Genomic DNA, 26,182 nt, shown 5'->3' with positions numbered 1-26,182 from the left:
CCAACATCAATTCTCAGTGGGAGAACTGAAGTTAGTTACAGTTCTAAAACTAGTTTCTTGAACCTCTGGAACAAGGTCTATACTACTACACACTTTTTAATAATTGTAGGAAAAAAGTGTACATTTTTAGTAAATGTACTAACAGAATAACCTTGGATGTCTTGTGTAAAGCACATTTGGATCAGTCAGGAGCTTGTCTCTATCAGTTTCTTGTTTTCCATAATGGCCAATGAAATGCTTCTAGAAAAGCATCAAGTAAGGTATAAGAGTAATAACCTTTTTCATGCTGGCCTTTGAATCAGCTGAGCAGCTGATCAATCATGTATACTACACCAAGTTAGATTTTTTTTTTTTTTACTGTTTAGAGTGAAACTCACCCTTGAAGGTTTGGAAGAAGAAGATGAAGATGATGATGCTGACAACAGACTTTCACCTGTGCTTCATCATAAAATGGCAAATACATTAGAGACTTCACTTATAAGTGATACTGAATACAAGTCTCGACATTCTCAGCCTGAATGTGGATATGGTCTGCAGCCAGATCGCTGGACAGAATATACCATACAGACGATGGAACCAGATAACCTTGAATTAATCTTTGACTTTTTTGAGGTAAAGACTTGCTATGTATAAAGCCTGGCTCTTTTGTTTTGATGATTAATGAATGTTGACGTTCAGACATTTTTTAAAATATGCCCTAACAGAGAATGAGGAATTTGCTCATGAATAGTCATCCTAAATTAGACTACAATTTTTATTTAAAGTTCTTGTTTAGTGGATAGGAAGCCTGATACTTTTTAGATGTTATGGACTGGAAAGATCTGTCTCTATGTTTCAGTAACACTTGTCTTTGCTAGCAGTACATGATAACATATAGAGCAAACCTCAAATTGATGTAGGAGTAGGCAGCTTAGTATCCTCCAGATATTTTGAATTATAGTTTTCACAGTCACCTGTTGGTGATGCCTGAATTGAGCTATGGATCAAAATGTCCAGACAGCAATATGTTATCTATACCTGGCCTCATCTCACTTAATGTAGCATCCAAATGGAAACATCATGGTATTACTTTAATGAGAAATCTCTCCTGCCTTAAATATCAGCAACACAATTCATTAGCCCTTCTCAAAAGGATTGAATATACTACCAAGAGAGCTTGGACAAATCATCTACCTTTTTAAAGAAAATCTTATTTTAAAACTCTTAATCTAGCATGGGTGTTTAAAAATAGTAATGAGTTATTTATAAATCAATCATAACAATGGCTTTAATTAAACATAGAATAACAGAATTGGAAGGAACCTTGAAGGTCATCTAGTCCCTGCTCGAGCAGGAGACCTTATAGTATTTCAGACAAATGATGGTCCAGTCTCTTCTTGAAAGCCTCCAGTGATGAAGCACCCAAAACCTCTGAAGGCAAGCCATTCCACTGGTTGATTGTTCTCACTGTTAGGCAATTTCTCCTTAGTTCTAGGTTGCTTCTCTCCTTCGTTAGTTTCCATCCATTGTTTCTTGTCTTGTGGATACCTTTCCAATTTTAGCTAAAGTTGATTTAAGGGAAATGCTTTCACCTTGCAGGAGCAAAGCAATACCTTTAAATACCCAATAACTTTGTAATTGTAGGAAGATCTTAGTGAAACCGTTATTCAAGGAGATGAGATTCCAGGCCATGTGGGCTCCGCTTGTCTGTTATCTTCCACCCTTGAAGAATCAGGAAAGAGCACTGGTATTCTCACGCTTCCCATTATGAGCAGAATTTCACGAAAAACAATAGGAAAAGTTAGAGGTATGTTTATTTTCTTTTTAAAAATGGTGGCAATGCAAACAAAAACTTATGCTAAATACATTTCCTATTACTGGATTTTTAAATACTGATTCCATTAGCACTTGATAGAATTACATGCATTCTTGAAGGGATGGTAATAATCTAATAACTCCACCAGAGCACCAAGAGGCATATTTAAGGAAGGCAAGCATTGTATATAATGAAAATAATAAGGATCTGTTCAATGATTATTGATATCAGTATAAGTGAATCTTTCTTGTTTAGGTTTGGGAAGCTTGGTTGCTTTCCAGTGGACTTAAATGAAATGTAGCTTAATTGTTAATCAGAATCAGAAAAACAATTCTATTTATTCTTTTTCCATAGTGGATTATATAATTATTAAGCCAATTAATGGGTTTTCCTGTGATATGGAAGCTTCATATGCCAAATACTGGAGGTCAAGAACAGGACTGGATGTTGGCCATAGGGGCGCTGGGAACTCTACAACTACAACTAAGTAAGCTCATCTGATTGAATTATAATTGTAAATTCATACCCGAAGTCTTCTGTATGAAAGGTGGGGCAATGGCTTCTTAGATCCTAGACTTTAGTTATATTATAATCCAGGCCAACAAATGACGATGGCCTTTAAATACCATGAACTAAGTGTATCCTTTTCAGCTGGCTGGGCATTTCTGCTGGTTGGGTTATGCAGTCTTTCGCTAATTTGGCTCCTTTCTTCGAAGCATGTCCCAATCAGTGTTGACTGGGAGTGAGAGTTCCAGCCCATGGTTATTCCAACATTGCTTCATGCTTCTGATATCCATCATTTTACTTGTGTGGTGTAGCTAAGAACACCATTTATTTGTAACCTACCAAGGCCAATATAAAGGGTAGTCTTTTCACTAGCATTTCTTCAAGCGATTTCTAGCAATTCATGCTTTGCAATGAGCTTTCAAATAACTATACCCTCTTCTGAGCATAGTCATATGACAATATTGCCAGCCTTTCATCATGATATTCCTCTACCAGATGGCCACAGAAGTTTGATCACCTTATGACAATCCTCCAATCGAGATAATACTTTTGAATGTGTATTTTAGAAACGACAACAACTAGCTGCAGTAGAAACTGCAAGAATTATTTATCTGTGGTGGAATTATTTTGATTAGTCACCTGTAAATTCAAGCAACCTGCAATTCCCTGACATTAGTAGTCTTTACATCACTGTGCTGGTTTTAGGAACTAAAAGGATCTAGCAGACACGGCACTTGGTAGTATGATATAGTTTGAGGTAAGGGGTATTTTTGAATAATTCTGTAAATACTGGAAAGTCTTGAAAAGAGCACTTTTGAAGTCATAAAACTGATATGTGTGAATTCAAAAATGATCATTCAAGGAATAAAAATAGCCAAATTTGTAAGTAACTAATTGTCTTGCAATGGAGACCTTCCCAATATCTGCTATATGAAGCAATTGAATATATGGATGTTCTAGCACATAAGTCTGGAAATGTGCCACTGTATCATGGTTGCTACTGCTTAAAATAATAACTTTCTGGGGTTTATATTGGTGAAATTAAAGATTTTAAAAGAGAATTTATTGTGTGAGGAAAAATAGAAGTGTCTGTGTTATGGCGGATATAGTCTGCATGAAATAAAATCCCTTGTTCCTGTCATTTGTCTGGAGGGGAAAAGTCAAATTATAGAGACAAAAGCTGGAGCTTCAATTCAAAAGTGCTGTCCCCAATATTTACTTACTCCTCAACTAACTTCGCAAATTAAAACTTTTGGAGTAAGTAATGTTTATTTTATAGAAAAAATATTTATAATGGCAATATCATCAACTTTGTGTATGACTTTTGAATTACTGAATTTAGTAATAGTTTTAGTTTCGATATTCTTTTAAAAAATAGAAAATTATGTAGTGTAAGATTTTATACTTATTTATAATAATGGGAAACCATGTCTTAAGATGAATCTTTACATATTGTAGATCAGGGGTCGCCAACCTTTTGGACCTCAGGGGCCACCAAACTCATAATTTTAAATCCCACGGACCGCTAATATGAATTTTGACTGACAGTGGCTTGCTGATGTTGGTGGGAAAGTCGGTCCCATATTCCAGAGCTGCAGTAGTCACAAGACTGGCCCTTTGGTCATCCCAGAGCTCTGCAGAAAAAGCAAGGGAAAGAGGGAGAGGGGGGAGGGAGGGAGGGGGAGAGAGAGAGAGAGACTTTTGACTTCATGCAAGGAAAGCAGCAGAAGTCTTTCTTTCTCCCCCAAACTCTGCCAGAAATGAATCTTTGTGAGACTTGTCGCGCTGGCGCCCTCTTGGAGCAGTATGCCTTGCAGGGTCCCAAAGACTCATTTCTGGCGGAGTTTGGGGGAGAGAAAGAAAGACTTTTGCTGCTTTCCTTGCATGCAGTCAAAAGCAGCAGAAGAAGAAAGAAGCGAAAAGAAGCAGCCAGTGGCCAGGTGAGGTGCATGGGGAGAGTGGGTCAAGTTCCCCCTCTCCGCCCATCCCCCCTCCCCTCACTACCTCGTATTGTTCGCAATGCAAGTGATGCAAGCCTTGCGTTCCTGCAGGCCATGTGGGCGGCGCAGCCTTGTGTTCCCGTGCAGCCTGGATTAATTGCTTTGAGGGGTGCTTTGGGGTTGACATTTATCTGCGGAGCACCAAAAATTTCTTGCGGACCACCAGTGGTCCCCGGCCCACCGGTTGGCGACCACTGTTGTAGACCATATCTGTTTTATTTGTATTTGCACTGACTTTCTTTGTACGTCGATCTTTTCAGGCTTGCTAAAATTCGAGAAAATACCATTGCTTCTTTAAAGAATGCTGCTAAACATGTATGTATGCTACTTTTAAAAATAGTTTCTTTTTTGCATATTAACATTTAGAAATGTCTGTTTGCAAGTAATTACAGGTGAAACTCGAAAAATTAGAATATCGTGCAAAAGTTCATTTATTTCAGTAATGCAACTTAAAAGGTGAGCCTAATATATGAGATAGACTCATTACATGCAAAGCAAGATAGTTCAAGCCGTGATGTGTCATAATTGAGATGATTATGGCTTACAGCTCATGAAAACCCCAAATCCAAAATCTCAGAAAATTAGAATATTGTGAAAAGGTTCAATATTCTAGGCTCAAAGTGTCCCACTCTAATCAGCTAATTATGCCATAATACCTGCAAACGGTTCCTGAGCCTTTAAATGGTCTCTCAGCCAGGTTCAGTAGGAAGCACAATCATGGGAAAGACTGCTGACCTGACAATTGTGCAGAAAACCATCACTGACACCCTCCATAAGGAGGGAAAGCCTTAAAAGGTAATTGCAAAAGAAGTTGGATGTTCCCAAAGTGCTGTATCAAAGCACATGAATAGAAAGTTATGTGGAAGGGAAAAGTGTGGAAGAAAAAGGTGCACAAACAGCAGGGATGACCGCAGCCTGAGAGGATTGTCAGGAAAAGACCATTCAAAAGTGTTGGGGACTTTCACAAGGAGTGGACTGAGGCTGGAGTCAGTGCATCAAGAGCCACCACACACAGACGGATCCTGGACATGGGCTTCAAATGTTGTATTCCTCTTGTCAAGCCACTCCTAAACAACAAACGTCAGAAGCGTCTTATCTGGGCTAAAGAAAAACAGAACTGGTCTGTTGCTCAGTGGTCCAAAGTCCTCTTTTCTGATGAGAGCAACTTTTGCATCTCATTTGGAAACCAAGGACCCAGAGTCTGGAGGAAGAATGGAGAGGCACACACTGCAAGATGCTTGAAGTCCAGTGTGAAGTTTCCACAGTCTGTGTTGATTTGGGGAGCCATGTCATCTGCTGGTGTTGGTCCACTGTGCTTCATTAAGTCCAGGGTCAACGTAGCTGTCTACCAGGAGATCCTTCCACAGACGAGCTTTATGGGGATGCTCACTTCATTTCCCAGCAGGACTTGGCACCTGCCCACTGCCAAAAGCACCAAAACCTGGTTCAATGACCGTGGGATTACTGTGCTTGATTGGCCAGCAAACTCGCCTGACCTGAACCCTATGGAGAATCTATGGGGCATTGCCAAGAGAAAGATGAGAGACATGAGACCAAACAATGCAGAAGAGCTGAAGGCCGCTATTGAAGCATCCTGGTCTTCCATAACACCTCAGCAGTGCCACAGGCTGATAGCTTCCATGCCACGCCGCATTGAGGCAGTAATTGCTGCAAAAGGGGCCCAAACCAAGTACTGAGTACATATGCATGCTTATACTTTTCAGAGGTCTGATATTGTTCTATGTACAATCCTTGTTTTATTGATTGCATGTAATATTCTAATTTTCTGAGATTGTGGATTTGGGGTTTTCATCAGCTGTGAGCCATAATCATCACAATTATGACAAATCACGGCTTGAACTACTTTGCTTTGCATGTAATGAGTATCTCATATATTAGTTTCATCTTTTAAGTTGCATTACTGCAATAAATAGACTTTTGCACGATATTCAAATTTTTTGAGTTTCACCTATAAATGATCCATACTTGAAAGAAATCCAACTAATGTTTTTCTGCCACTGATAAGCCCTCAATATAAAATTATATTCCCCTCAATATTCCTCAATATTCCCCTTCTTCTTCCATTCCCCAAATCTGCTATTGAAAGTCATCAATTATCTTGGGTTCCAATTATATCCTGTAACTTTTTAATGGAAACCTAGTAGGATATATCTTTTTAAGCTAGCTTTTGAATGGCACACATGAATTAATAGATTAGTTTTTTTATAAACATCAGTGTTCGGTCTTCCTTTTCATTTCTTACAACTATTGTCTCCCCTCTCTAAAAAGCAAAAGAAATGGACACTGGGATGTTTCTGCAGTTTAATTATACAGCACCTATATAAAAAAATAAAAAGATTGGGGGGAAAGCAGTACTCTTGTTTAGCCTTACATGTTTTAATTGTCACATTTTCTATGAAAATTTTATGTTAATGTACTTGGGATTTTAACATACTAACCTCTTTAATAAGTTTTAGTGATATCCCAAATATCATTCTTGTAAAATGATAATTACCGTCTTGTGAATTTTCACAGTGGGAGATAGTCCTTAATTACTTTACAACCTAATAGCTACCTCAAAATTCTAGCTGTATGATGCAAGCCCCCTACCCAAAAGACAGAAGAAGGACTGCAAAAGTGTAAAGAACAAAAACTTTGAAAAGACTCTGAAATTATATCATTCTTTAAAAATGTCAGTATTGATCATTTACTTAAAAAGTGTCTTATGCCAGCAAATTATCAGTTGATGCCATATATAAAATATAACGGGAATCAATGGCTCAATGGTTAAAGGCACTGAGCTTCTGAGCTGGAAATCTGGGTTTGAGACCCAAGCGCTGCATGACAAGGTAAGCTCTTGTTACTTGCTCAGCTCCTGCCAACATAGCAGTTTGAAAGCATGCAAACGCAAATAAATACATTGGTACTACAGTGGGAAGGTAGCAACGTTATATGCGCCTCAGCGTATAGTCATGCTGGCTACATGACCACAGAGGTGTCTTTGGACAATGCTGACTCTCTTGGCTAAGAAACAGAGGTGATAATCGTCTTCTACAATCGGACATGACTGGAGGGATAGGGGAAACCTTTATTTTTAAAATATAATAACTATATAGCTCTAGGTAATCATGATGGAACAAAATCGAGAAAATTAAATAATAAAATTAAAGAATATTAAATATCAGAAATTATTTCATAGCACATTTGGGGAAGCGGCAATAGTATCATAAGAAAAAAGTATTTGTCAAAAAATTAAATATCTGTTGTGTCCCTAATAATATGTTCATTTCCTCTGGAAAATCATATTTACATGGTCAGCTTAACTGATGTTCCCACTGAAAGAATTTGACTCCATTTGCACCAGTTTCTTTAGTTGCTTTGTGATTGGAAAACTTAAAAAGCTTGTTACTTTTTAGAGTAAAAATTATTATTTTTTAGATGTAAAAATGTTTAGATATAAAAATTATTCTAGATCTTAAATTTTCATACATTTCTTCATGCATTCATGCCCACCTATTTTAAGAGATCTCCCCACTCGTTCTAAATGGAAGATCACTTTGAATCTGTGAAGGAAGCTCTGTGGATCCAATTCAAAGTCAAGGAATTACTTTAGAATTCTTGCCCAAATTACGTACCTAATGCCTAAGGGAATTTTAATGCATAGTAATAGGGCAAGGGATCATTTATGAATTCTATGCAGGGGGATAATACTGAACATTGCTTGCATTTTTTGTCCTTACAGCCTGAGGGTACCTAAAATGTTCCCCCAGAGAACCTCAATAAGCTACTTTTGTATTGTAAATTTCAATAGGAAAGATGGAGCAAAATTTTAATTTCATTGGGTATGAAATGAACGATACGTGGTTTAGTTAATTATATCCTTATTAATGAAAATAAAATAAATTTATTTTTGTATGCTGGGCCTTCCTGCTTCTAGGAGGTGACACCTGGCATTTCTGTCAAAGCATACATTGAGCCATCAAATTCATCGAAGAAAGATGACATCAAAATAATGTAACAGGCTTGGAATGAATGGGAGAGAACTCCTTTCTGTGCATGTTTTTTTCTACTCAACTTCTAAATTCCACATTGTTTATCTCCCTCCCCTTTTTGCCCCCACTTTTCACTTAGGGAGCAGCCTTTGTGGAATTTGATGTACACCTTTCTCGAGATCACACCCCAATTATATATCATGATCTTACTTGTTGCATTGCAATGAAAAAGGTATGTTCATTATGCATGATTTAATGTTTAGAGTGTCCATTACATGGTTTTAATTCAAGAAGCTAACATTGTTGATAGCAATACAATTCCATTAATGGTTTCTGTATCAGAATACTGTATTTTACTATTTATTTCCTTCTCTTGATACCCAAGATTAAATGGTTACATTTAAAGCAGCTATTTATCTGAATGAATCACAGGGATATTTATTAGACTAACATGTCTCAAATGGGAAATTTGAAAAAAAAGTGGTTTTCTAGAAAGCACTGTCTTTCAGGAGCATATGCTGTCTTTTCTTGTGTTTTTTTATGCTGTCTATAGTCTAAACACCTTGAAATTCCTAGTAAGGGAATCTTTAATATTATCCTCAATGTTACTTTACTTATTAGCTTCAGGTTTATTTGTTTTTTGCTTTTTAATTAATATATAACATAGATTATTTAATACAAATTTGTATAAATAATTATTACAAAAATGCTGGAATTAGTAGAAATCATTGCATTGACTTTGCAACATAATCTGCATATATTTGTCTGGGAGTGAGTCCTATTAAATGTATTTATTAGTTGTTTTTTAATTTTACCTGTATTACTTTATAAGTAACTCAAGGCAATGAACATAACTCATTCTTCCTCTTATTTTCCCCATAGTAACAACCCTGTAAAGTCAGTTGGGCTGAGAGAGTGTCTTGCCCAAAATGGCCCAGCTGGCTTTTATCCCTAAGGGAGTGGGGGTTGTTGAGGTATTCCCCGTTAGGGGAATGAGTGCGATGCTCCACTATCAATCACCCACAAATCATGATTTACAGTTGAATTGCTAGACATAGCTAAATTAACATTCTTCTTAACCTTCTGGTGATTACCAGTATTCTGTCGTTTGCCCTTCTTACAGAATCTAGCTATATGTCCGCTAGTCCCACAAAAAAAACATTTCCTAACAGTATAGGCAGTTGAAAACAAATCCTCTTCTTGTGGTTGTTTCTCTCTCAGTCGGTCTCTATCCTGCCTTCTTCTTGCCTCTTCTAACAATCGTCCGGTTATGTCAGTCAATGTCAGTTCATTTCTGGTCAGGACTTCCAGTGAAGATATGTAATCATCATAACTTTCATCCAATGAGGAAAGAATGATGTAAACCTGATGCAGCTCTGAAAAAATCAGTTCCATTTCATGTAGCTCTTGAAAAGTTCTTTTCATAAAGTTAAAATGAGCTAACATATCTCCACCTTTCAGAAGACGTGTTCTAAACAGTTTACGTGTAAGATGTATGTGTGCACCTACACTGGCCCGAACATAAATCCTCTTCAAATTCTCCCAACACCTAGCAGCAGACTCTTCTCCACGAATATGGACTAGCTGCTGGTCACTCAGTGTTAGTCCAATTATACAAAGAGCTCGTTCGTTGTTCCATTTAAAGGCAGCTAACTTTTTGGCATCGTCCTCATCATTTTGATTCCAAGCATTTACATCCAGTGGATCCTGAACTGCAGCCCATAAACCTTCCCTACGCGGAAGTAGACTGCACTTCATAGACTAGGAAGTCTATGTTTGTTCCAACATAGTTTGTTCCATCCAACCGGGTTATCAATGATACTTGTTGACGGGTCTTGTGCCATCTTTACCAGGACAGTAACTCACACTTAAACAGTAGACAGCTGTCTGTATATGGTACTGTGTATTCACACTATCTCTCAGTTATCTGAGTCTGGGCCCATAACCAGTGTTGAAGTATTCCCCGTTAGGAGAATGAGTGCACTCAGGGAAACATAATGAGAGTGGTGATGAATAACACACAACCAGCACACAGATACACTGAATAGTAAAATGTAAGTTTTATTTCCAGTAAACGGGTAAACAAAGTCCAACAAATAGTCCAAATCATACACGGTTAAAGCAGTTAGTATTCAAAACAATCAGTCCAGGGATAATCCAAAAACGAAGTCCTTTTTTTTACCAATATCATAAAAAAAGCTCAGTAAACGGAGTTTGCGAACAGTTGCAAGACTCACAGCACTTCAAGCAGAATGACGATCAGGCAAAAGGCAAATGCAGAAAGAACAAACCAGGTTTCTGGCTCCATCTTATGGCCATTGGAGGAACCTCAGCCAATCACAATTACAGCATTCTCTTAAAGATACAACAGTATTAAATGACTATCCTGGTTTATATATTGCCAACCCAACTGTTAGGTGACTATCATTCCTAACAGGGGTGGACCAAAACTCACATTTTCCTAATTTCTAACCTGGTTACTTTAACTACCAGATCTACTTCCTAGCAGATAGCCTTAGAAGAATTTTAACATTCAGTGACTTTATAACCTTCCTGTATTTTTTTACTCTTTAAAGAAGAAGGAAACTGAACCATTGGAATTATTTGAGATTGCAGTTAAAGAGCTTACATATCCCCAGCTGAAGTTATTAAAGGTACAGTATTGTATTGACTGATTCATTAAGCATTTCTCAAAAAATACATCAAGTAACAGCATTATTTATCCGGGCTGCCTATGATTAGGTTGGGTCTACAACCTTAAACACTCTAAGAGCCATTTGGACCCGTTTCCCACAGAAAAGAAAACACCGGGAGCCACAAAACCTGGGTAGGTGTGGTCAACTCGATAACACTCACTCCCACCCAGTCACATGACAAACACCCCAGCCACACCTACCCATATTTTTGTGGCTCCCAGTATTTTCTTTTGCCTGGGAAACAGGTATCTCTTTGTCTCTGTCTCTGTCTCTCTCTCTCTCTCTCTCTCTGTCTCTCTCTCTCTGTGTCTCTCTCTCTGTGTCCCACTCTGTGTTCCTCTCTGTCTCTCCCTCTCCCTCTCCTCTCATCTCTCCCTACCATCTCTCTTTCCCTCTCTGTCTCTTTCTCTCGTTCTCTTTCAACCTCTCTCTCATCTCTCTCTATCCTCTCTCTGTCTCTCTTATCTCTCTCTCTCCCCCTCCCTTCCTCCTTATGTCTGTGTGTGTGTTCCCTCTTGAACCATTTCCAAAAACAGGCGAGGGTTTGGGGATTTTTTGCTGATGCTGTTCTTCTTCTTTGAATGCTTTTTACCATACGATTTAAATCAAAAGTCATTTCAAGTTCCCAGATAAATGAAGCCCTTTCATTCGCCTTCTGTGGCTTCCTGTCGGTTGAACACACCACTGGCTGGCCCCGTACCTCACCCTCCCCTTCCAGTCACTCTTCACTTGGCCTAAGAAGGTAAGGGCGATGGCGGCGGATGGAGACTCACTCCATATACCAGAATGGGAGCAAAGTGTCCCTGTACTTCTTCTTCTGGCCCCTTGTTGGTGCTGCGTGTACCTCGGTCACTCTTTCTCTCTGCCCAAGACACTAGCCTGGCTGCAGCCAATGCTCCACATTGTAATGGGCTCCAGAAGTAGGGGAAGCCGTCTTCCCCCATTGTGTAGCTGTAGCACACTAACTTTAACTGTGCTGTGCAAGGCGCTGCAAGAACAATGAGCAGGCCATGGAGGCGGCGAGAGCAGCGGTGTCAGCCACAGCTGGGCTGGGCCAGTGTCTCAGGGCAGAGAGCAAGTTATGCATCTTCCCAAGCGACTGAGGTGCACGCAGCACCAACAAGGGCCGGAAGAAGAGGCAAGTACAGGGGTGCTTCGCTTCTGCTCTGGAATATGGAGCGAGTCTCCATCCGCCGCTGTCACCCTTACCTTCTTAGGCCAAGCGAGGAGTGACTGGAAGGGGAGGGCGAGAGGCAGGGCCATCCAATGGTGGGTTCAGTTGACAGGGAGCTACAGCAGAGGGCCCAAAGAGCCGAATGCGGCTCTGGAGCCGTAGGTTGCCAACACCTGGATTAGGGGAACCATTTGTTCCTGTCATATTGGGCAGTTCCAATCAATGGGAAATATGAAATTGGCCCAGTGGTCTCTCCCTCATGAGGTACCCCAAAGATGCTCTCACACTTCATATTTCATATCTTCATGAAGCTGCTGGGAGAGGTTATCTGGTTATTGGGATGCAAAATTATTAATATACTGCTCATACCCATTATAATATTGCCATTTCAAGCCTTGCTAGAAATGCTGTTCAACTCCTGCCTGGAAGCTGTTAGGTTCTGGATGGCACTTCTAGCATGGTGCCTGCATTATGGAACTTCTTCTAAACTTCTAAAAATTAGGCTGTCTCCCTCACTAATTGTTGTCTGAAAGCTTTGAAGACTTGGTTTTCAGGAATATTTGTGATTGTTGCTATTTGGATGTCTGTTTCTCATTATTAAGTGCTATAAATAATGTCTGATTGATGATGTGCTATCAAGTCAGCATCAGCTCTTAGAGACCACGTAAATTTTCTCCATTATGTTCTGTTCATAAACTTTTCAGGTCTTCCAGTGGTCCACTCATCACCACTGAGTCCAACCACCTTATTCCTGGTTGTCATCTTCTCTTTCTTTCCCAGCATTGGAGCCTTTTCCAGGGAGATGGATACTTACATTATGTATCTTAAGCATGATCATTTGAGCCTTCATGATTAATATTATTGTACTTTACTATTTGAATATTCTGTTGTAAGCCATTGTAGTTGTGAAGACTTGGCAGCATAGAAATTGTATAAATATATTCCTGACATTGACATTTATAAGACTATAAATGTCAACACATTCATGATGCTGTGCTCTGCAAAAGTTCAAATAGCAACAAGTTTTTTATTATCAGGTAGGCAGTTTATGTCTATATTTAGGACAAAATTTTACAGATACTGCTTAGAAAATGAATTTGCTTGAAAGGTTTTGCAACTTTTGATAAATAAAGATTTTTAAAATATTTATTCATTCAATTTGTAGTTGATGCATGTGACTGCATTGAAAGCTAAAGATAGTCAAGGTATGTAGAAGTCTAAACTCTTGGTCATACTTGCACAGTGCATATTTATGAATGTATTAATGACCTTGCTGGTTAATTTCAATAGTTTGTAGTGTGTTTATGTGGGAGTAGAATTTATAATATAGCACTGTTAATATGCAAAATATATTCCCTATTTATGAGAACTCTCTCCCGGTTTTTAATAATTTACTATCCTATTTTTTAATGAAGCAATAAGCCACAAAAAAATTAGAAAAGCAAACAGTAGTTCTTTTATCAAATTAGTAATATCCCTTTGGAATTGGTTTTCCTGGTTAAGCTGAGCAATATACCTGATATATTTTGATAATTCTGTATTGAGATATTGAAAAAGGCCAATTACTACATAGATGTTTTTTAGTCCAGCGGACCCCAACCTTTTGGGCATCAGGGAATGGTTCCATGGAGAGAGGCTTTTCCACAGACCAGAGGGAATGTGGCTTCATATGCTGCCTGCATCACGCAGATGGGGCTTCACTTGTTCATGTGGCTCAATTTCTGGCATGCTGCGAACTGGTGCCAGTCCATGGACCGGAGGTTGGGGACCTCCGTTTTAGTCTAACTCCCTTCTATTTTACAAGGCATTTAAGATGGATTTTATAAGAGATGCTTATTGATATATGAAATGTTTCTATCATTTAGAAAAGTCGAAGAAGATTAATGGGAGACAATTTAGATGTGCTGTTATCATTAAATTAGCCACTACATATTGCATTTATCTTATTACAGCTCTGCCTTGGAGCAAGATCACTGACATTTCTAGAAATGGGGCAATAAATTGCTGGCCTTTATAAATGGATGGGTAATCTGTCAGCCAACTGAAGCTCCTTGAGACCTTGGCCCTGAAAATGCCTGACAGAATGTCAGAATGTTGATGGTGCGATTTACATGTTTAAAAAGAGTGCTATAGAAGTGAGGATGAGAATGTAGGGTCACCTTTAATCCTCAAATCCAAAAATGGCCCCTAGTTTTTCAGTTGCGTCCCTTCTATTGACATCATGGTCTTGTTGAAAGGCTTCTGATCCATTATCAGGTTAGGCATGTAAATTGTTACCTCCAAGGTGAAAAAAATTGGACATCTGTACTTAAGATTATGCATCATTGGTAATTGCATTAACTGTTGAAATTGGAAGCCCTTTATTTAAAAAATTTCTTTCATTTTATATTTCTTCTCTACAGAGACATTTAAAGAAGAAGAAAATGTACCTTCTGAGATGCAGCCATTCCCTTCTTTACAATCAGTAAGCTGCCATTTAGTCTGTACATTTTAGTATAAACTCTGAAATAGAATACTGGAGGTATTAAAACCTAAGAGAATAATCCCATGATTTAAAAAAAAATACTAAAATAATATTTGTCCCTATAACAGATAGTGAGCAAGATGATGTAAATAATTTTAATTGTTTTTGTTGCTTTGTAAGTATTTTTAAATCTGTTGCATAATCAGAGCTCAACTTTTATGCTTCTAATGCTTGTGGCTAAAGACAGATTATAGACAATGATTCCAGTGTCGCTGTCTTATGGAGCTCTGTTAGCATTTATTTTGTTAATTTGATATTATACATGTAGTACGAGTATATTCAAGGCAAAAATAACCAAAATATATGTATCAAACTTTTAATATATGTATATATGTATATAATTACATATGCTGGTAATCGATGAAAATAAGTCAAGGCTAGATAGCAGATAAATAGCAGATAAACATTAAGGTGGCTATTGCAAAATGCTAATCTTTGAAACCAATGGAATTTTTTTTTCAGATAATGTCAAATAGGTGTCCTGGATCAAGAATTCAATAAATGGAACATCGGTGTATAGAAAACTGCACTGTACTAAACTGATAAAAAGCAAATTCAAGAAACTAATTGTTTAAATTAGTTCAGTTAACTGCATGCACATTTTTTAAAAATTTCTATAAGTAGAAAACCTTAATATTTTTATGAAAGCTGATTAAGTTAATGTAAAGCTAGGAAGTTAATATAGCAAACAGTGCATTCATTGATGAAGTGAACCTAATAAAGTTTATATTTTTTAAGAATCAAATTTTGCAATATAGCATTAAACTTAAGAGCCCAGACTTTCAGTTTAGATAAAGGTTAAAATTTCCATTCATTGGTTGCACCTATTTTTATGTGATGGTAGATTTTCTATGTAACATTCATTACAATGCACTAGAATATTTGAGAATTTAATTGATTCTCGAGCTGCCATTTGTAGTTATTTGGAAGTCTTCAAAAACAACTCTTATGATTTTAAAAGGAACTATTTAAATCAGAAAAATAGCTTCTAAATACAGACAAGTTAACACAGTTTTACTGATCAGTTATGTAATGCTAAATTTACAAATTGTATGTGCAAAATGATAATGTATATGAATATATATATAAATTATATAACATTTATAACTTCAGATTTTGTCCGTTACAGCCGGAATCCATTGAATGCAGGTCCATAAATCAAGGTTTTATACTTGGCTTCAGTAGTGCTTATATTGCTGGAATTCCTTTTTTTTATCCAGGTACTAGAATTGATTCCTGAAGAAGTTGGATTTAATATAGAAATCAAATGGATCTGCCAGCAAAAGGTAAGAATCATTTTTTAATGTAAGTGTTTACATAAACCTTAAGTTTTATCTATCAGTACTTCCTGTAAGCCAATAGTTATATTATAAAACAATGTTGGAAGGAATTAAGACATTTTCAATGGTTGTCTGTTACTATAATGTATAGGACCATGAACTACCACAATAGATTGATGCAGATAGATAGATAGATAGATAGATAGATAGATAGATAGATAGATAGATAGATAGATAGATAGATAGATAGATAGATAGATAGATAGATAGATAGATAGATACAGAGAGAGAAAGAGAGAGAGAGAGAGATACACTTGACTAGAGCTTTTGTGAGAGGAAGATATTTTTTAAGATAAAAGATTATGACTTGAGTAAAATCCAGAGATATGCAATCTGTACATGATCCAAGTAAAAATTCAGAATTGCTATTTAATTCCATACTATACAAATGCTTATATAGAGAGAAAGCAAAATCTCCCAAAAGATTGATCTGCTGATTTGACCTGAAATGGTAAAATAACAATTCTATACTATACAGTGAAACCTCAGTGTATAAGACCTTTGGTGGCAAGAGTGTTTTTTAAGATCAAATATTTGTTAAGCTGATGGAAATTCACCCTTATTTATGTTTTTATGTCATTTGCATTAGTATACACAACATTTACATAAAAATGACATACATTGATGCAAGTAATATTAACATTTTATTATTGCCTAAATCTCATAAATAATATCAATTGTCCGAACAAACTTTTTTTTTGTAAATTTTATTGGTTTTTAAAAACAAACATAAACAAACAAAACATAAAACATAAAAACATAAAACATCTGTTAGTGTTTGGGGATAAACCCCTAGCAGAGTATGCAGCAGCAGTCAAGCCAGGCAGCCAAATGAGAGAGGAAGGGTTTTAGAGTATACACACACTGAACACAAACACTGTTTGTAGTTTAAATAGTTTTTAATCCAGTTAGAGTTTAAGCATTGTCAATCAGTCCGTATGTCATTCACAATATATCCATTCAGTAAGACTCACTAACTCAGTCCAGATAATAGTCCTTACTATATCTTTATCAGCCGATAAAGATATCTTCTCCTCCTCCGATGCCTTTCTCCAGAGGATAACGCTGGATATTCAGTAGAACGATCAAACAGTAGACAGTCGCAGTAAAACAGTAGTAAACAGTTGTATCCAGCAGTAAACAGCAGTAAACAGTAAACAGCAAACGGTAAACAGTAAAACAGTAGGCAGTAAGCAGCAAGCTTTCTACTGCTTCCTCTTATTGCAGTTTCTAACCGCACCCTTAATTGGCTAATTACATGCAGTGTGGTGCTTAAAGTTACAAACACTTAAACTATGATACCTTAGTTTATATATTTATCCACCCAAACCTTGTTGGGTATCAATGTTATACCTAACAACATCTTTTTTGAAAGCAGCATAATCCCAGGTTACATCTCTTCGTACAGACACAAATTCAAATTCATGCTCATTTTTATATTCCATTCCATATCTTATTACTATTTCTACATTTTCTATATAGCTTCTCCCCTCTTTTAACTTTCTTATTTTTATTTTATTTATTTCATCTCAATTCGAATCATTATACTTATATTCTTTGTCTGTCCTGTTTCAACTGTCTATTATCTTTTCTCATTAAACAAAATTTCTCCTGTAATCACTGATTGGAATATGACGCCTTTATATCTTTCCCCTAAAATTATAACACTTAATATAATACATAACTTCCATTCGGGTTCTGTTTGGTACATTCTAAAACTACACACTGTATTTTGAAAAAAGAAGAAATTATAAATGTATAATATAATTAAAACAACAATCCATTCCAATTCAATTCTATCATTAATATTAATATTCATTTAAATCTTAACATTTTGCACATTACTTTTCAAATAAATATCATACTTCTGTGGGAACAATTATAAACTTTCCATAGTTAATTCCCCACCCTCACTTATATTTTATAAAACATTGACTAATTAAAGTGTTCCCATTCCTTCCTAATTCAATTTTCTCATTTATTTTATTTCATTTATTTTATTCACAAACGTTTCACTAAATTACACTATTTTATCCCTCTTTTTAATCATATGTTATTTCCAATTTTCTAACATTATTTCTATTACAAATATAACAATACAATCTTATGTACCTTCACAGAATCCCTTTTTCAGTTAAATTTTCACCCATTATCTCTAAATAGGTCCTGTTTCTTTACATCTTGCTCCAAACCTTTGTAACTTCTCTTCCTTTCCTTCTTCCCCCTCTTCTTCTCTCTCCCCTTTTTACCCCCCTGTCTCTCCACCTCCATTTCCCTCTTCTGGATTCCCCTTTTCTGTTGCTTTCCAACATTATAACCACTTTTCAAATTATTTTTCCCTTTTTTGGCTGTTTTTTTTAAGTCTTAAATTCTCCATTCTCTTCCCTCCCCCTTTCCCTTTTCTTCCCCACATAGAGTTACTTGTTCATTAAAGATGGCTTCTTCTTTGTCCCAATCTTCTTCTTGCGCAGTCTTTTCTTGTTTCTCGTAGTTACAGATCTCCATTTCTAAAAATTGAAAAACGAAGCCAAAAGAGCCCTTCCCTTCTTGTGCCTCTTCTTTATATTTTTTAAGTTCCATTTTCAATTCATCCAGAAGTGATGCCATTGTAAAAAAATTTAAACAACCACCCAATTGTTTTTAGTCATTCAAATATAATAACCAAAAATCCAAAAGTCATCAAGCAATCCAAATACACACAAGCTGTTTCTTTTTACACTTTCTTCTTTTTTCACTTTCTCTTCCTGGGATTACTATTTAGTTGCAAAGTTCCAGTTAAAATGTATCTTTTAGAAGTCTTATTAAGATTTTACTTTAGATTCTTTTGAAGTCCAGGCAGTCTCCTCCTTCCAGATCCTGCCCTTATTCTTTTCCTCTCCCTTCCTGCTTATAGAAAAAAAATTTTTTAGTGTCCAGAAATCTTTATTATCCCTTTGGCATTTAATTATATTTTCAGCTTAATTACCTATTGATGCGAAAGTGCATTTTTCCAATTTCTTATTCAGATCTCTTAATTGTCACTGTAGGGAAGGAGAGAGAAGAAAAAAAAAACTTTCCCTTTTCACTTTCTTTCGCTGCTTCCGACTCTTCTTTGGGAGCGATGTTATTTTTTATAAAATTTAAATTCCAGGGTACCTTAGTTGTTGCTTTTTAACCCGGTCAGCGAAAACTTTCACTTCTTATCTTCCTCCTGCACTTTCTTTTCCGGTTGAGTGCTTCTTTGAGGTGGCCATTTCTGACCACCGCTCCTACCGCCTTCGGGAAAGGGAGTTTGGCCAGCTGAGGAGGAGAGATGCGGCTCCCCTCGACCCTGCTGGTGATCTCCCCCCTCTTCACCACCTCTACGGGGTGGCTTAGCCCCAAAGCCAGCTGGCTCGGGGCACTCCAGCGGTGAGCCCAGGCAGAAACCACGCACGATCGCGGATTTCTGCCTGCCGCGAAGCCCTGCAAACCAGAAGTCCCCTTGTCCGAACAAACTTTGAAAACCACTGACTTCTCTGATATTTTGGGGATGAAGTCTGAACGCAAATCTAGTCTCTTATTGCTGAAGTCCATTAATTTGAGTTCCATAAAATTGAGGTTTTGCTGTACTGATAACTTCAATGATTTGCAGCCAAGTTATATGTCAAGACATATTGTCTAATCATGATCTAAATTAGTGTCTTTCTATAAAACTTCAATAACCCTATCTGTGGCTTTTATTTTTTTGTAGGATGGTGTGTGGGATGGCAACCTTTCAACTTATTTTGACATGAACGTCTATCTAGATATAATTTTGAAGACTGTTCTGCTCAAAGCTGGAAGTAGGAGAGTTATATTTTCTTCATTTGATGCAGATATATGCACAATGTGAGTTTAATGAAAACACTTTTAAGGACCATTTCAGTGTAGTAATTTTATCTTAGAAATGTTTTAGTAGAATTTAAAATACCCTATAACTAGAAGATTCACATTCCCCTCTCTCCCCAAATGCTAATAGAAACATACATGCCAACAATCCTCATATTACTATGCTTGAAATCTCTAAACCAGGTAATAAGGGTATCTATTGCAGCATTGAGTATCCCAAGTTAGTAGCCAGTCTGTGCTAAGCTAACGAGGAATGTACTTCAGCAATTGTTGAAGAGCCACAAAATCCTCAATTCCTATTCCTAAAGAATATGAAATATTCGGAATCCCTCTTCTAAATATAAAGTATTACCAAAGTCCAGCAAAATTATACATGTAGGAAATGTTACCTAAATGTGTTTAAACAATGAAATCTATATTTTTAATAACCTAAATAAAAAGGTTACAATAGACTAGTGGTATTTTAAACAGAATATTTCAAAGGAAACTCCTGTCAAAGGTAATGTTTCCTACTTGTATAACTTTGCTGGGTTTTGGAACTGTTTTCTTTTTAATTTATTAATATAAGAGAACTTCATACTCACTTCAACTTTTTACTTTAGAAAAGGGATTCAGAATATTTCATGTTCTTTAGGAAATAGCACCAGGGGATTTTGTGGCCCTTCAACAATTGCTGGAGTACATTTCCCATTTTCTTTGGGCAAGCTGGCGACTAAGGTGGTGATCCTAACTTCACTCTAATTTCCTTATTAGTTTAACACCTTGTAAGATACTACATAGCCATTTCTATGTACTTAAGTAATATTAAATTAATAAAATAATATTGGAACCATACAGAAGATAATAAACTTTTTATCTTATTTTCTAGGGTCCGACATAAGCAAAATAAGTATCCCATATTGTTTCTAACTCAAGGGAAATGTGATGCTTACCCAGAACTCATGGATCTCAGATGCCGTACAACAGCGATTGCTACAAGTTTTGCACTCTTTGAAAATTTGCTGGTAAGTTGTAAAACAATAACATAATTTCATGGCAACTATTTGAGTTTTTTTCTGTCCATTGCCTAGACAGCACCACAGTTTTGATCTCCAGAATGTATTTTGAAATGTAAATCTAGACCCTTTTTGCTGCACTTTAAAGCAACCACTTCCATAACTATCTCAGGGGGTTACATGCTGATGAATATGTTTGTGTATTCTGAAGTGCTGCATAGTCTGCTAACTATATTATTATTATTTTTGGTTGCAAACTAAATATTAGAAGGGTACTGTAATGATTGCATAGTATCTTTATAAACGTTGACATTTCTGATGAATTCAAATTGATCTATGCATTATAATACCCCAGATACATGTATTTAATGCTACATATTTCTTTTCCAGGGTATTAATGCACATACTGAAGAATTGCTGAAAACTCCATCGTATATTGATCACGCCATATCTAAAGGCTTAGTTGTCTTTTGCTGGGGAGACGAAGCAAATGAGCCAGAGAACAGGAAGAAACTGAGGGAATATGGAGTTCATGGTCTGGTGTATGATAGGTATTGCAGCATCCTAACTATCACATGTAATTTATAGTGAACATTTAAGCTGTTTGCATTTTTTGAGTTGGGCCCTATTATGACTGATTTATTTCAGTATTTGTGCTCTTATTTAAGAATCAACTTCATTTCCTAGGCCAGGTGATTGCTAATCAAACTTAAGTGATCAAAATTACTCTCTATGCTTACATCTACTATGGCTCTTTATCCAGCTTTCAGTGCGGGAGACACCTCACTTCATTGCACTTGCCATCTTATACCTTTTATTTTTTTATTGATTTTATTATAATTTATTTCTTTGATCATGGTCAACTGCCCAGATTTATTGAGAGTCTGGCAGAATGCAAGTTTAATAAATTATCATTATTGTTGAATGTTGGGCAGCACACATATTTAATAAGACATCCTCAACATCATGTGTTGCAGCCATGTCATCTACACTTTCAGTTTTGAAACCCAATGCTTTTAATATAAAATCACTAATATGAATGATGAACATACTTAATACAAAATACTGTATGCAATTTTAACTGTATGCAAATGAGCAACCAGCTTTGACATGGTATGAGTGGCATATTGTAACAATTATACTTGCTTCAGGGATGCCTGTGTAAAAGGAGGAAGGAAGAACGGATAAATATACATGCACTTCTCATCACCAAACGTTGTGCGGCAGATAGTCTGCATTTTATCAGCATCAGGCCGGTAATTAAATGAAACATTTGCCTAGGCCAAATTTATAGTTCTTTTCAATGTTGTATCAAATGATTTAGAAAGCAGCAGATCTAAAAACATTTATTTCCAAATATCCATTTACATAGGACTAACTCCTAGCAACTATGACTAATCTAGAAAAAAAGCTAAGCAATATTAAAATTGATTTGTACTTGGATGGGGGAATTACCATGAAGTCCCAAAGCAATAGATTATACTGGGAAGCCAAACAAATATTGCTGAATAAATCATTTCTACATTTTGGTCAGTAAATTACATGGATGTATTCATGTAGTCATCAGGAGTCAAGCTCTACCCAAGGGATTCTTTATATTTGCATATCTATATAGGAATTTAAATCCAGATCAGGTCATAGAAATTACTAGAATGTAAATCTATACCTTTTGGTAAGTATTTTGTCCTGATTCCCTTTCCAATACATCCTGTATCATGCAAAGCATTGTATCCATGCATTGAACAATTCATTTCAGGCAGTCCATTTCTGTACTGAAATGTGTGTTTGATCCAGATATAAAAACTTGTGTTCTGAGCCAAAGAGTTTTGAGTGGAATGAAGAAAATGAGAAAGGGGCAAGGACATCAGTGACTAAGGGAAGGGAAGTTGAGAAGATGGGTATGGGCTATTTGGAATAAAATAGAATAGAATAACAGATTTGGAAGGGACCTTAGAGGTCTTTTAGTCCAACCCCTTGCTTTGGCAGGAAACTCTACACCACTTCAGACAAATGGTTATCCATCATCTTTTTAAAAACTTCCAGTGTTGGAGCATTCACAACTTCTGGAGGCAAGTTGTTCCACTGATTAATTGTTCTAATTGTCTATTTGGGCCTTGGGCCAGTCATTCTATTTGAATAACCATAGCTGTCCATGAGCCTTTCCTTAATTTTGGCAAAAAGAAAGATAAGGCACTAGGACAATTGGTGGATGGATCAGTACGTAGCCCATGAAAAAGAAGGGGGGGGGGCAAAGTGTACCAGCTTTATTCTGGTTTCACTTCAGAACAACCAGAATGGTTTAGATATTGATTCTGCAAAACTGCAGCCCACTCAGAACTGTTTGGCAAGTTTCCATTTCATGCACATCCTTAAATTGTCTGAGGAGAATGCACTGAAATTCATTGATAATAAATTAACAGTTACTTGGCTTTATTATGTTGGTGAAGTATTTGAAGAAGTAGAACAGCTGTTTCTGATTGCAACACATTTCAAATAAAGTTTTTCATTTGCTGACCTAATCCCAAATTTGAATTTTTATCATGCTAATGTAATGTAATGTTGTGAATAGCTACTCTGTGGGGGTGTTGGCACTGCTTGCGAGAAGAGGAACAATACTGGCATTTGACAAAAGATGGAGGTGTTTTAAACTTAATAGGATGTTATCGATGTCAGTTTCAGAGAAAATATCCCACTTGGCCTCACAGATTCTGGGAAATCTGGTTATGTCCAAAAAAATCTAGTTGGCCTTCAGCTTTCTAGTTTCTGTTTTTTGAGCAGGATTTTTTCTATTTGAGATCAGGATAATAATATTGGCGATATTCATTACAATTCTTTTACGGTGTTGGTTTTATTTAAGGGTGTTTCTATTCCCTCTATGAAGAACAATAGAGAGACAAAACAATTCCATTTATCAGATTTCAGGTGCAGCTGTTGGTGTATTTTTCTTTGTGCTATCTTTGATCCTTATTTGGAAGGAACATATTTAGTTCTACAAAATAAACAGTAGTGCATTGTAGAATAGGCATAGGCAAGTAGACTGTAATGCCTTACAAACTTTTGAAGGTAGTGGAGACGATGGGTCTTAGTTATCATCCTTAACTGGTCTGGAATGAATTAATCATTCTAGGGAATCATCTGTCAGCCAATCTGGATACCACAACACCTGCATCCCTGCCCTTTCTCCTCCATACTGCTGTTCAGCTATTAAATACTCAAAACTTTAAATTTTAGCACACTTTACCTGTGAGGATAGAAAACTAGCCATCAGTCTCGTGGTTGACCAACCATTAAGACCAACCAAATGCAGCGGGTTAGTTATCTCCTTAAAGGTAGCTCACAACTGGATCAACTCCAGTCACTGTGTAGGGAAGTTGGCATCTCAAAGTAGAGAATATTGTAAAAGACTTGATTGAATGAAACCAGGTTTTGATTGTTGACTTTAGTACTACAGTTTTCAAAAAGTCCCCAATTAAATTCCATGCTGCATTAGATAAAACTCAAATAGGCTTAAATAAGAGTGCCAGCTAGTGTAATGGCTAAGGCACCAGCCTAGAATTGAGGACTATGATTCTAGTCCCACCTTAGGCACAAAACCAACTTGGTGACCTTGGGCCAGTCATTCTTTCTCAGCCCTAGGAAGGAAACAATGGTAAACCACTTCAAAAAATCTTGCCAAGAAAACTGCAGGGAGTAGTCTGGAGCAGTTGCCAAGAGTTAACACTAACTCAAAGGCACACAAAAGGATAGAGTAAATTAATATTCAGATCTGGAAGACAAAACTGAACCATCTTGTTGAGTATCACTATCCAGCAATGATGTTCCTATCCATTGGTGTAAGATAAATATGTAAGTCACCAAGTTATTCAGTATTACGTTAGTATTCCAAATGTGGATAATTCTGCTGAGAGTGCAATCCAGTCGATAATTAGCAAATATATTTGGGTTTAGGATTGCCTCATAAGGATTCAGAAATAGAAGTGTGGCACATATTCGAAGACAGCAAGAAAAGAAATTTAGAGCCATACAAATAGCACATAACATGCTATCAAACTAGGGAGGTTTTTTTACACACAAATCCATTTTTTTTTAAATACATGACTATTATTTTGTACTCCATGATGGTGACAAAACTACAACTTGGTCTTTCCAACCACTAATCCAGCTTGTCTTGTTTTGTATACACAAGACTAAATTTTAATCTTATATTTCTTTTCAATCAAAAATTCAATTAAAAAAATATTTTGGCTTTCCTTTTTATGATATCTTGCGTAGACTTGTTGATATAGTGGTAGACCACTAGCATTGGGCAACTTGGGCCTAACATATGGAGTCCTTTCCTATGTTATTGAAAACAAGTAGAGATATTACTGCTACTTTAATAAGCCCAGTATCAACAAAATTGAAGTTATTGCTAGAAGGCTAGACTTCAAAGGTATGAATGAAGGAGCACATAGAAGATTCAGTTATTGCCTATCTCCTTCAGATTAATGCTATTCTCCTTTATTGGTAATGCTACACCACATCTAAAATGCTTAGTTGAATCAGGTATATACCTTGAGTGCATCTCCTTTCTTAAATGCTTTCTCTGGCTAGAATGTTGCTGTTATGATTGTTATTTCATTCTTTAAAGAATCATTGGCTCTCACAAATTTATTTAGACTGGAATACACATGTAACTATTTGATAATAAAAAAATTTTCAAGCTGTAAAGAGATATGTTTTGAAAAGCAATTTGGCTTCAGCTTTAATATGTAATGTTTATGTTTAAGACTGTCAGGAAGGAATTTTTAAAAATCCATTGTGTGTTAATTAAGGCCATAGTGAAAATCTTAAAACAGAACAATCCATTTGAAACTATATTATAGTTGTAATCGTAATATTTCTGAAATTGGAGCCCTGAGGATGATTCTTAGTTTTGGGAGAACAAGCAAAAATATGTATACTTACAAAACCATTGACAAGAATCTGAAGCAGGGATTGGGAACATGTGGCCATAGATACTGATAGACTCATTCTAACTGCCAATCATCAGAGATAACCCAGAGTCATATGTAAAACAGATTTTCTACCCTACTTTAAGAACATTAAAAATGTTGAGCATGCTAGCTCAGGATCTGCAATAGGCAAGCAACTAATTAGCCCTTGACACATGGATTCCTCTTTCTCTAGAGTTTTACAAGATCCTCAACTAGCACGTGATATGCCAGGTTTGTATTTGCTTCCCAGAATGCTTTTCTAAAATAATTCTGGGATCCCAGTTTCTTTTTAATTCCTTTTGTATGGCATGCTTTTGATTTGAAAACAAGGTTT

The 26,182-nt window shown here is 36.5% G+C and overlaps 1 protein-coding gene across 2 annotated transcripts in view; it reads left to right on the top strand.

Annotated features, from left to right (window-relative positions):
- GPCPD1 (glycerophosphocholine phosphodiesterase 1) overlaps positions 1–26,182 on the top strand; it is a 71,090-nt gene that overhangs the window by 42,532 nt on the left and 2,376 nt on the right. Inside the window, exons 8-20 of one of the 2 annotated variants that reach the window (XM_026668536.2) lie at positions 366–612; positions 1,624–1,786; positions 2,150–2,282; positions 4,563–4,617; positions 8,434–8,526; positions 10,871–10,948; positions 13,330–13,369; positions 14,567–14,628; positions 15,909–15,974; positions 19,741–19,877; positions 20,746–20,881; positions 21,263–21,423; positions 26,042–26,079. In XM_026668536.2, coding sequence (XP_026524321.1) covers positions 366–612; positions 1,624–1,786; positions 2,150–2,282; positions 4,563–4,617; positions 8,434–8,526; positions 10,871–10,948; positions 13,330–13,369; positions 14,567–14,628; positions 15,909–15,974; positions 19,741–19,877; positions 20,746–20,881; positions 21,263–21,423; positions 26,042–26,079 — 1,409 coding nt within the window. The remainder of the gene's footprint in view (positions 1–365; positions 613–1,623; positions 1,787–2,149; positions 2,283–4,562; positions 4,618–8,433; positions 8,527–10,870; positions 10,949–13,329; positions 13,370–14,566; positions 14,629–15,908; positions 15,975–19,740; positions 19,878–20,745; positions 20,882–21,262; positions 21,424–26,041; positions 26,080–26,182) is intronic. The other variant, XM_026668535.2, reaches the window with a different exon arrangement.

Source organism: Notechis scutatus, chromosome 1, assembly GCF_049901735.1.
Source record: "Notechis scutatus isolate UNSWTSFEM ecotype Mainland chromosome 1, rNotScu1.2, whole genome shotgun sequence".
Lineage (NCBI taxonomy): Eukaryota > Metazoa > Chordata > Lepidosauria > Squamata > Elapidae > Notechis > Notechis scutatus.
This window is presented reverse-complemented; position numbering and strand designations above follow the sequence as displayed.